The following is a 12,500-nucleotide window of genomic DNA, read 5'->3' on the forward strand; positions in this document are numbered from 1 at the left end:
AGATGTTGCGTCAATGGACAGATATTTCCGGATGGAACTAATGCGCCGCAGTTGACAGTAGCAGGATTGACATGTCTGATTGATAAATGTTTGCATGGACAGGGTGTTGTCAAGGACAACGCCGAGGTTCCTGACTGAACTGGACAGAGGGATGGATGTACTGCCAAGTTTGATTGTATTAGTTGTAATGGAAGAGAGTTTTTGTTTAGTTCCTATGATCATTGCTTCAGTTTTGTCCACGTTCAATTGTAACTTATTTAGAGTCATCCAATTTTGAATATCCAGGAAGCAGTTAGATGTTTCTTGCAAGAGCGACAACAGTTTTTCAGGTGTATCACTCTTCTGGAGTTGAGTGTCATCAGCATAACAATGATGACTGACATTATGGCGGTTGATAATTTCAGCGAGAGGAGCAGTGTACAATGTGAAGAGCACTGGGCCTAAAACAGATCCCTGTGGGACTCCATGTTCAATTTTAACGGGTTCAGACTGGAAATTATCAACAATGACAGACTGGAATCGATCAGTGAGATAAGATTTGAACCAGTTTAGAACAGTGCCGTTGATACCAAATGTAAAATGAAGACGGGAAAGGAGGATTGAATGGTCTATCGTGTCAAAGGCGGCTGACAAGTCGAGAAGAGTGAGAATATATATATATATATATATATATATATATATATATATATATATATACATAGAGGGAGAGAGTCAGAGAGACAGAGAGTCTTCTGACGAGCGTGGTTAAAGTGCATAAAACAAAAACTGAGACTGACAGTTTCAGTTCAGGTTCAGTGTCAGTCACAAGGCGGTGTCAAAACGTACAGTCCGACCCATGTACGCCACACCACATCTGCTTAGAAGAAGAAGAAGAAGAAGAAGAAGAAGAAGAAGAAGAAGAAAAGGTGCAGATGCAGATGCAGTTTCACGAAGTTGTCAGATCGAAGCGTGTTCCATGTAATCTGCACCACATCTGCAGATGCCTTACCCACGCACAAGCTCAACGCACTGGTCAGGTCTCCAGAGCCATTTCATGATGATATCTCACACAAACATGAGCTTGGCTCTCCATTGCCATTTTATGACGATATTTCACACAAACCTGGATTAGGCTCTCCATTGCCATTTTATGACGATATCTCACACAAACCTAGGCTGGGCTTTCCATAGCCATTTCATGACGATATTTCACACAAACCTGGGCTAGGCTCTCCTTAGCCATTTCATGACGATATTTCACACAAACCTGGGCTAGGCTCTCAATAGCCATTTCATGACGATATTTCACACAAACCTGCGCTAGGCTCTCCATAGCCGTTCCGAAACGATATTTCACACAATCCTGGGCTATGCTCTCCATACCCATTCCATGACGATATTTCACACAAACATGGGCTAGGCTCTCCATAGCCATTCCATGACGATATTTCACACAAACATGGGCTAGGTTCTCCATTGCCATTTAATGAAGATATTTCACACAAACCTAGGCTGGGCTCTCCATAGCCATTTCATGACGATATTTCACACAAACCTGGGCTAGGCTCTCCATAGCCATTTCATGATGATATTTCACACAAACCTGGGCTAGGCTCTCCTTAGCCATTTCGTGACGATATTTCACACAAACCTGGGCTAGGCTCTCCTTAGCCATTTCGTGACGATATTTCACACAAACCTGGGCTAGGCTCTCCTTAGCCATTTCATGACGATATTTCACACAAACCTGGGCTAGGCTCTCAATAGCCATTTCATGACGATATTTCACACAAACCTGCGCTAGGCTCTCCATAGCCGTTCCGAAACGATATTTCACACAATCCTGGGCTATGCTCTCCATACCCATTCCATGACGATATTTCACACAAACCTGGGCTAGGCTCTCCATAGCCATTCCATGACGATATTTCACACAAACATGGGCTAGGTTCTCCATTGCCATTTAATGAAGATATTTCACACAAACCTAGGCTGGGCTCTCCATAGCCATTTCATGACGATATTTCACACAAACCTGGGCTAGGCTCTCCATAGCCATTTCATGATGATATTTCACACAAACCTGGGCTAGGCTCTCCTTAGCCATTTCGTGACGATATTTCACACAAACCTGGGCTAGGCTCTCCTTAGCCATTTCGTGACGATATTTCACACAAACCTGGGCTAGGCTCTCCATAGCCATTTCGTGACGATATTTCACACAAACCTGGGCTAGGCTCTCCTTAGCCATTTCGTGACGATATTTCACACAAACCTGGGCTAGGCTCTCCTTAGCCATTTCGTGACGATATTTCACACAAACCTGGGCTAGGCTCTCCTTAGCCATTTCGTGACGATATTTCACACAAACCTGGGCTAGGCTCTCCTTAGCCATTTCGTGACGATATTTCACACAAACCTGGGCTAGGCTCTCCTTAGCCATTTCGTGACGATATTTCACACAAACCTGGGCTAGGCTCTCCTTAGCCATTTCGTGACGATATTTCACACAAACCTAGCCTATGCTCTCTGAGGATTGACCACTGCGTCGGTCACATATGTGCTTTTTTGTTGTTGTTGTTGTTGTTGTTGTTGCTTTTTTACCCCCCAGAAGATGTGGTGTACCATACATAGATCAGTCTGCACGCCTTGACACCTCCTTGAAACTGGAACGGAGAGAATGCAGAAAGAAGTACAGGGTTCACCAAAAGATGAGGACCACTTGGGATCTTGCACAGTTCTCTTCATGTGGCCATGGTGACAACGTCATGATGCATCTGATTCTCCGGTAACAGTGTTGTGTCCTTTTGAGGACTGAGGAGAAAGGTGGCAGAGTGGTTAAGACGCTCATATGCCAACACAGAGAGTCCGTGAAGGTCTGGGTTCGAATCCCTGATCTCGTCCTTTCTCCCACATTTGACAGGAAAATCAAAATGAGCGTCTAGTCATTCGGATGAGACGATAAACCGAGGTCCCGTGTGCAGCACGCACTGGAAAAGAACCTATGGCAATCGAGTGTTGTCCTCGACGGGCGCAATAGCCGAGTGGTTAAAGCGTTGGACTGTCAATCTGAGGGTCCCGGGTTCGAATCACGGTGACGGCGCCTGGTGGGTAAAGGGTGGAGATTTTTACGATCTCCCAGGTCAACATATGTGCAGACCTGCTAGTGCCTGAACCCCCTTCGTGTGTATATGCAAGCAGAAGATCAAATACGCACGTTAAAGATCCTGTAATCCATGTCAGCGTTCGGTGGGTTATGGAAACAAGAACATACCCAGCATGCACACCCCCGAAAACGGAGTATGGCTGCCTACATGGCGGGGTAAAAACGGTCATACACGTAAAAGCCCACTCGTGTGCATACGAGTGAACGCAGAAGAAGAAGAAGAAGAAGAAGGAGTGTTGTCCTCTGGCAAAATTCTGTTATCAGAAAACCACTCTGATAGGTACACAAATATAAGGCCTGACTAAGCGCGTTGGGTTATGCTGCTGGTCAGGCATCTGCCTAGTCGATGCCGTGTAGCGTATATGGATTAGTCCGAAGGCGGTGACGCCTTCGTGTGAGCTCGAAACTGAAACTGAAACTCTGTGCAGCCAATGTAATGAGCTTTCTTGCATTTCTTTTTATTAAAAAAAATTTTTTTTTGCAATGAAAACCCACATCTTTAGTGGTTTATAACCGGTAGCTGTAGGTTTTCACTGTGAAGTACAGAAGTGCACGTGCAATGGAGCATCTGTGGTTATGCGTGATGCTCAATTACAACGGCTGCACACACCGCTGTTTAACCGAACAATTCAGCATCAATCCACTATGCCTTCAAGACAGAAACTGTGCAAGCTCCTATGTGGTCACTTACCCTTATATGTGAACCCTGCATCTCAGATGAAAAAACAAAAATCAGTACAGTGTCTTACTTTTCAAGGAAACTCAGTTCTGCTGTCTGGTACGCCTTGTAACCACTCAAAACGACGGCAGTTCCCTAAAGGTGAAGACGAAAGTGATCGCTGTCGTTTTCTCCGGAGTCGAAAGAGATTCTTGTAAACTCTTGTAAACTGTCTGTAGGTGTGTTAAATGTCAACATAAGTTTGGCTTATCTTTTCAGAATATCACAAGAGAGAGAGAGAGAGAGAGAGAGAGAGAGAGAGAGAGAGAGAGAGAGAGAGAGAGAGAGAGGTTTTATGTGTTTTCTAATTCTTACCAAACACTAGAGAAGAAACGAACTCATTTTCTGAACTGTCTGTTTCAGTCATCCTCCCACAAACCATCAACTCCTGCTCTTGTTCTCTGTGTTATTCTTGTGTGTGTGTGTGTGTGTGTGTGTGTGTGTGTGTGTGTGTGTGTGTGTGTGTGTGTGTGTGTGTGTAATGTACTATGTGCTCTTCTTTAGTGTGTGTGTGTGTGTGTGTGTGTGTGTGTGTGTGTGTGTGTGTGTGTGTGCTCGCGCGTGTACGTGTGTGTGTGTGTGTGTGTGTGTGTGTGTGTGTGTGTGTGTGTGTGTGTGTGTCTGTGTCTGTGTTTGTGTGTGTGTGCTCGCGCGTGTACGTGTGTGTGTGTGCTCGCGCGTGTGCGTGTGTGTGTGTGTGTGTGTGTGTGTGTGTGTGTGTGTGTGTGTGTGTGTGTGTGTGTGTGTGTGTGTGTGTGTGTGTGTGTGTGTGTGTGTGTGTGTGTGTATGCGTGTGTGCGCGCGCGCGCGTGCGCGCGCGCGCGCGTGTGTGTGTGTGTGTGTGTGTGTGTGTGTGTGTGTGTGTGTGTGTGTGTGTGTGCGTGCGTTTGTGCGTCTGTGTGTTTGTTTGTGTGCTGTGTGTGTGTGTATGTGTGTGCGCGCGCGCGACTAAAGCCTGACTGACAGGCACAAGAAACGAATGATGAGCGCTGAAATACAGCCGTCGGTCAGCTCTACCCAGGTGGGCAGCCTGTCGGGCAAAGAACACTGAGTTTGTACGGCGCTTGGAGTTCCGTCGTTGAAAGAAGATAGATGCTATGAAAGATTCTATATCAATCAATAAAGATAACTATATAATCAATAGTTCAGTCGTTGAAAGAAGTAGGTGCTATTAAAGATTGTGTATCAATCAATAAAGATAATTATATGATCAATAGTTCGGTCGTTGACAGAAGATAGGTGCTATAACAGATTCTATATCAATCAATAAAGATATATAATCAATAGTTCAGTCGTTGGAAGAAGATAGGTGCTATAACAGATTCTATATCAATCAATAAAGATATATAATCAATAGTTCGGTCGTTGGAAGCAGATAGGTGCTATAACAGATTCTATATCAATCAATAAAGATATATAATCAATAGTTCAGTCGTTGGAAGAAGATAGGTGCTATAACAGATTCTATATCAATCAATAAAGATATATAATCGATAGTTCGGTCGTTGGAAGCAGATAGGTGCTATAACAGATTCTATATCAATCAATAAAGATATATAATCAATAGTTCAGTCGTTGGAAGAAGATAGGTGCTATAACAGATTCTATATCAATCAATAAAGATATATAATCAATAGTTCAGTCGTTGGAAGAAGATAGGTGCTATAACAGATTCTATATCTATCAACGAAGATATATAATCGATAGTTCGGTCGTTGGCAGAAACTGACACAGGAGGAATGATCAGTGATTACACACAGACACCTGACTATCACAGCAGTGAAGCTGACACAGGAGGAATGATCAGTGATTACACACTGACACTTGTCACAGCAGTGAAGCTGACACAGGAGGAATGATCAATGATTACACACAGACACCTGACTGTCACAGCAGTGAAGCTGACACAGGAGGAATGATCAGTGATTACACACAGACACCTGACTATCACAGCAGTGAAGCTGACACAGGAGGAATGATCAGTGATTACACACTGACACTTGTCACAGCAGTGAAGCTGACACAGGAGGAATGATCAGTGATTACACACTGACACTTGTCACAGCAGTGAAGCTGACACAGGAGGAATGATCAATGATTACACACAGACACCTGTCACAGCAGTGAAGCTGACACAGGAGGAATGATCAGTGATCACACACAGACACCTGTCACAGCAGTGAAGCTGACACAGGAGGAATGATCAATGATTACACACAGACACCTGACTGTCACAGCAGTGAAGCTGACACAGGAGGAATGATCAGTGATTACACACAGACACCTGACTGTCACAGCAGTGAAGCCGACACAGGAGGAATGATCAGTGATTACACACAGACACCTGACTGTCACAGCAGTGAAGCTGACACAGGAGGAATGATCAGTGATTACACACAGACACCTGACTGTCACAGCAGTGAAGCTGACACAGGAGGAATGATCAGTGATTACACACAGACACCTGACTGTCACAGCAGTGAAGCCGACACAGGAGGAATGATCAGTGATTACACACAGACACCTGACTGTCACAGCAGTGAAGCTGACACATGAGGAATGATCAGTGATTACACACAGACACCTGTCACTGCAGTGAAGCTGACACAGGAGGAATGATCAGTGATTACACACAGACACCTGTCACAGCAGTGAAGCTGACACAGGAGGAATGATCAATGATTACACACAGACACCTGTCACAGCAGTGAAGCTGACACAGGAGGAATGATCAGTGATGACACACAGACACCTGTCACAGCAGTGAAGCTGACACAGGAGGAATGATCAGTGATTACACACAGACACCTGACTGTCACAGCAGTGAAGCTGACACAGGAGGAATGATCAGTGATTACACACAGACACCTGTCACAGCAGTGAAGCTGACACAGGAGGAATGATCAGTGATTACACACAGACACCTGTCACAGCAGTGAAGCTGACACAGGAGGAATGATCAGTGATTACACACAGACACCTGACTGTCACAACAGTGAAGCCGACACAGGAGGAATGATCAGTGATTACACACAGACACCTGACTGTCACAGCAGTGAAGCTGATACAGGAGGAATGATCAGTGATTACACACAGACACCTGTCACAGCAGTGAAGCTGACACAGGAGGAATGATCAATGATTACACACAGACACCTGACTGTCACAGCAGTGAAGCTGACACAGGAGGAATGATCAGTGATTACACACAGACACCTGACTGTCACTGCAGTGAAGCTGACACAGGAGGGATGATCAGTGATTACACACAGACACCTGTCACAGCAGTGAAGCTGACACAGGAGGGATGATCAATGATTACACACAGACACCTGACTGTCACTGCAGTGAAGCTGACACAGGAGGAATGATCAGTGATTACACACAGACACCTGACTGTCACTGCAGTGAAGCTGACACAGGAGGAATGATCAGTGATTACACACAGACACCTGTCACAGCAGTGAAGCTGACACAGGAGGAATGATCAGTGATTACACACAGACACCTGACTATCACAGCAGTGAAGCTGACACAGGAGGAATGATCAGTGATTACACACAGACACCTGACTGTCACAGCAGTGAAGCTGACACAGGAGGAATGATCAGTGATTACACACAGATACCTGTCACAGCAGTGAAGCTGACACAGGAGGAATGATCAGTGATGCCACACAGACACCTGTCACAGCAGTGAAGCTGACACAGGAGGAATGATCAGTGATTACACACAGACACCTGTCACAGCAGTGAAGCTGACACAGGAGGAATGATCAGTGATTACACACAGACACCTGTCACAGCAGTGAAGCTGACACAGGAGGAATGATCAATGATTACACACAGACACCTGACTGTCACAGCAGTGAAGCTGACACAGGAGGAATGATCAGTGATTACACACAGACACCTGACTGTCACAGCAGTGAAGCTGACACAGGAGGAATGATCAGTGATTACACACAGACACCTGTCACAGCAGTGAAGCCGACACAGGAGGAATGATCAGTGATTACACACAGACACCTGTCACAGCAGTGAAGCTGACCTTGATGATGACGGGCACGTGGCGGGACGAGGGCCCATGACGCTGGCAGGCCGAGTAGTTGGTCCAGCCCTTGACGGGGATGTTGCTGCGGTTGGCGTCGGGCGGCGGGGGCCCCCAGGTTCCATCCTCCTGACAGATCCTGGTGGCGTACTCTGTTGTGTGGTGGAGTGAGTGTTAAGTACTGCGCCTGGTGGGTTTGTAGCATGAAGTGTGACTCTAATGCTTGTTGGGTGTGTATGAGTTAGTGTGAGCATGATATATGTTGCGTGTGCATGAGTAAGTGTGAGTATGATATATGTTGCATGTGCATGAGTAAGGGTGAGTATGATATATGTTGCGTGTGCATGAGTAAGTGTGAGTATGATATATGTTGCGTTTGCATGAGTAAGGGTGAGTATGATATATGTTGCGTGTGCATGAGTGAGTGTGAGTATGATATATGTTGCGTTTGCATGAGTAAGTGTGAGTATGATATATGTTGCATGTGCATGGTTAAGTGTGAGTATGATATATGTTGCGTGTGCATGAGTAAGTGTGAGTATGATATATGTTGCGTTTGCATGAGTAAGTGTGAGTATGATATATGTTGCATGTGCATGGTTAAGTGTGAGTATGATATATGTTGCGTGTGCATGAGTAAGTGTGAGTATGATATATGTTGCATGTGCATGAGTAAGGGTGAGTATGATATATGTTGCATGTGTACTATGAAGTGTAACCATAATGCGTGTTGGGTGTGTATGAGTAAGTGTGAGTATGATATATGTTGCGTTTGCATGAGTAAGTGTGAGTATGATATATGTTGCGTGTGCATGAGTAAGTGTGAGTATGATATATGTTGCGTTTGCATGAGTAAGTGTGAGTATGATATATGTTGCATGTGTATCATGTAGTGTGACCATAATGCGTGTTGTGTGTGTATGAGTAATGTGAGTATGATATATGTTGCGTGTGCATGAGTAAGTGTGAGTATAACATATGTTGCATGTGTATCATGTAGTGTGACCATAATGCGTGTTGGGTGTGTATGAGTAAGTGTGAGTATGATATATGTTGCGTTTGCATGAGTAAGTGTGAGTATAACATATGTTGCATGTGTATCATGTAGTGTGACCATAATGCATGTTGGGTGTGTATGAGTTAGTTTGAGTATGATATGATGGGTGTGTATCATGAAATGCGACCATAATGCGTGTTGGGTGTGTATGAGTATGGGTATAATACATGCTGGGTGTGTATGAGTAAGTGTGAATGCAATTCTTGTTAGGTGTGTGTGAGTTATGACTATAATGCATGTTGGATCTGTATGAGTATGTCCATGATACATGTTGGGTGTCTTGGGGTATGAATATAATTCATGGTGAGTGTGTATGAGTCATGAAATAATACACGTTGGGTGAGTTTGAGTATGAATGTAAAAATGTGTTGTGTGTGTATGTGAGTGTGAATATAATACATGTTGGGTGTGTATAACTATGATTATAATACAAGACGGGTGTGTGAGTAGTTCGTATTGAATATAATACATGCTGGATATCTATCACAAGATGGGTGTGTGAGTAGTTCGTATTGAATATAATACATGCTGGATATCTATCAGTATGTGTCAATATAAAATGCATTGGATATGTATAAGTATGACTGAAATACATATTTTATGAAAACAGCAACACCACGGCAACAACAACAACAATATACACCATGGTGACAACAACAACAGCAACGATATACACGCCTTAGCGACAACAACAACAACGATATACACGCCCTAGCGACAACAACAACAACAATATACACGCCCTGGCGACAACAACATCAATATACACGCCCTAGCGACAACAACAACAGCAACAATATACACGCCCTAGCGACAACAACAGCAACAATATACACGCCCTAGCGACAACAACAACAATATACACGCCCTAGCGACAGCAACAACAGCAACGATATACACGCCCTAGCGACAACAACAACAGCAACAATATACACGCCCTAGCGACAACAACAACAGCAACAATATACACGCCCTAGCAACAACAACAATATACACGCCCTAGCGACAACAACAACAGCAACAATATACACGCCCTAGCGACAACAACAACAACAATATACACGCCCTAGCGACAACAACAACAGCAACAACATACACGCCCTAGCAACAACAACAATATACACGCCCTAGCGACAACAACAACAGCAACAATATACACGCCCTAGCGACAACAACAACAACAATATACACGCCCTAGCGACAACAACAACAACAATATACACGCCCTAGCGACAACAACAACAACAATATACACGCCCTAGCGACAACAACAACAACAATATACACGCCCTAGCGACAACAACAACAGCAACAATATACACGCCCTAGCGACAACAACAACAGCAACGATATACACGCCCTAGCGACAACAACAACAGCAACGATATACACGCCTTAGCGACAACAACAACAGCAACGATATACACGCCTTAGCGACAGCAACAACAACAACAATATACACACCCTAGCGACAACAACAACAATATACACGCCCTAGCGACAACAACAACAACAACAATATACACACCCTAGCGACAACAACAACAATATACACGCCCTAGCGACAACAACAACAACAACAACAACAATATACACGCCCTATCGACAACAGCAACAACAACAATATACACGCCCTAGCGACACCAACAACAACATACACACCCCAGCGACAACAAGAACAATGTACACGTTCTATCGACAACAACAATATACACGCCCTAGCGACAACAACAACAATACTATACACTCCGGAGACAACATGATAAACGGCCAGTGACTCACCCGCCGTGTTGAAGTTGAAGATGATGGCGGGACAAGGTTTTCTGGCCACCGTTCCGGCCGGTGAGTAGGGCCAGCACATGATGCTGTCAAACACTGCGTCACAGTATACCCCTGAACAACAACAACAACAACAACAACAACAACAACACACACACACACACACACACACACACACACACACACACACACACACTCATGATAAAGATGCTGCTGCTGCTGATGATGATAATAATAGTGATAATAATGATAACAGAAATGATGATGGTGAAAAAAAAATAAAGAGAAGAAAATACTCATATAACATTCTACCCACAAAACTACTACAGTTACTTAAAAAAAAAAAAAAAAAATAACACCTCATATTATACACTACGCATTTCGTCTATGTTATATTATACACGCCAAAATATAGCAAGCAACCCCCCCCCCACACCCCCCCCACACACACATATCTCTCTCTCTCTCTCTATATATATATATATATATATATATATATATATATATATATATATATATACAATCAGCAAAAAGAATAAATATATGAATAAGAAAAAAAAAAGAAGTCAAAAGTAGAAACAAGGAAACAATGAAATATTTCAGAAACTGTCATGTTTTCTTTCTGTCACTTCTTGCTTTCTCTCTTTTATTTTGTTGTTGTTGCCAGATTGGTTACTCTGCATCGCCCTAACCCTCCCCACCACCGCCCAACCCCCACCACCCCCACACACCCCACCCCAAGGAAGAGAACGACCTACACGCAAGGAAATATACACTACTACTACTACTACTGACAACAACAACAATGATAATAATAATAATAATAATAATAATAATAATAATAACCCCCCAAAAAAAAAACAAAACAAAAAAAAACACCCAACAACACTGGGAGACTCCATGGCAGAAAAAATCGGTTTGACCAAGCTGACTCTCCGACCCAGTGTTGACCAGTGATCAGAGTTCGGGGTCCCTGATTCAGCATGGTGTTATGTCCCTTGTGAAAGGCGCTTCACTCCCTTCGTTCCTCACCCCACCCAGGTGTTGTGTCCCTTGTGAAAGGCGCTTCACTCCCTTTGATCCTCACCCCACCCAGGTGTTGTGTCCCTTGTGAAAGGCGCTTCTCTCCCTTCGTTCCTCACCCCACCCAGGTGTTGTGTCCCTTGTGAAAGGCGCTTCTCTCCCTTCGTTCCTCACCCCACCCAGGTGTTGTGTCCCTTGTGAAAGGCGCTTCTCTCCCTTTGTTCCTCACCCCACCCAGGTGTTGTGTCCCTTGTGAAAGGCGCTTCACTCCCTTCGTTCCTCACCCCACCCAGGTGTTGTGTCCCTTGTGAAAGGCGCTTCACTCCCTTTGATCCTCACCCTACCCAGGTGTTGTGTCCCTTGTGAAAGGCGCTTCTCTCCCTTTGTTCCTCACCCCACCCAGGTGTTGTGTCCCTTGTGAAAGGCGCTTCACTCCCTTCGTTCCTCACCCTACCCAGGTGTTGTGTCCCTTGTGAAAGGCGCTTCACTCCCTTCGTTCCTCACCCTACCCAGGTGTTGTGTCCCTTGTGAAAGGCGCTTCACTCCCTTTGTTCCTCACCCCACCCAGGTGTTGTGTCCCTTGTGAAAGGCGCTTCTCTCCCTTCGTTCCTCACCCTACCCAGGTGTTGTGTCCCTTGTGAAAGGCGCTTCTCTCCCTGGGGGTTACATTAGTTTCAGCTTCAGTTTCTAAAGGAGGCGTCACTGTGTTCAGACAAATCCATACACGC

General features: G+C 44.6%; 1 protein-coding gene across 1 annotated transcript in view; it reads right to left on the minus strand.

Annotated features, from left to right (window-relative positions):
- The window catches only part of LOC143295965 (glucagon-like peptide 1 receptor), a 44,426-nt gene that overhangs the window by 28,352 nt on the left and 3,574 nt on the right, over positions 1-12,500 (minus strand). Inside the window, exons 3-4 of the mRNA XM_076607675.1 lie at positions 10,753-10,863; positions 7,914-8,065 (exon numbers count right to left, since the gene is read on the minus strand). Coding sequence (XP_076463790.1) covers positions 7,914-8,065; positions 10,753-10,863 — 263 coding nt within the window. The remainder of the gene's footprint in view (positions 1-7,913; positions 8,066-10,752; positions 10,864-12,500) is intronic.

The sequence above is a fragment of the Babylonia areolata genome, chromosome 2, assembly GCF_041734735.1.
Source record: "Babylonia areolata isolate BAREFJ2019XMU chromosome 2, ASM4173473v1, whole genome shotgun sequence".
Lineage (NCBI taxonomy): Eukaryota > Metazoa > Mollusca > Gastropoda > Neogastropoda > Buccinidae > Babylonia > Babylonia areolata.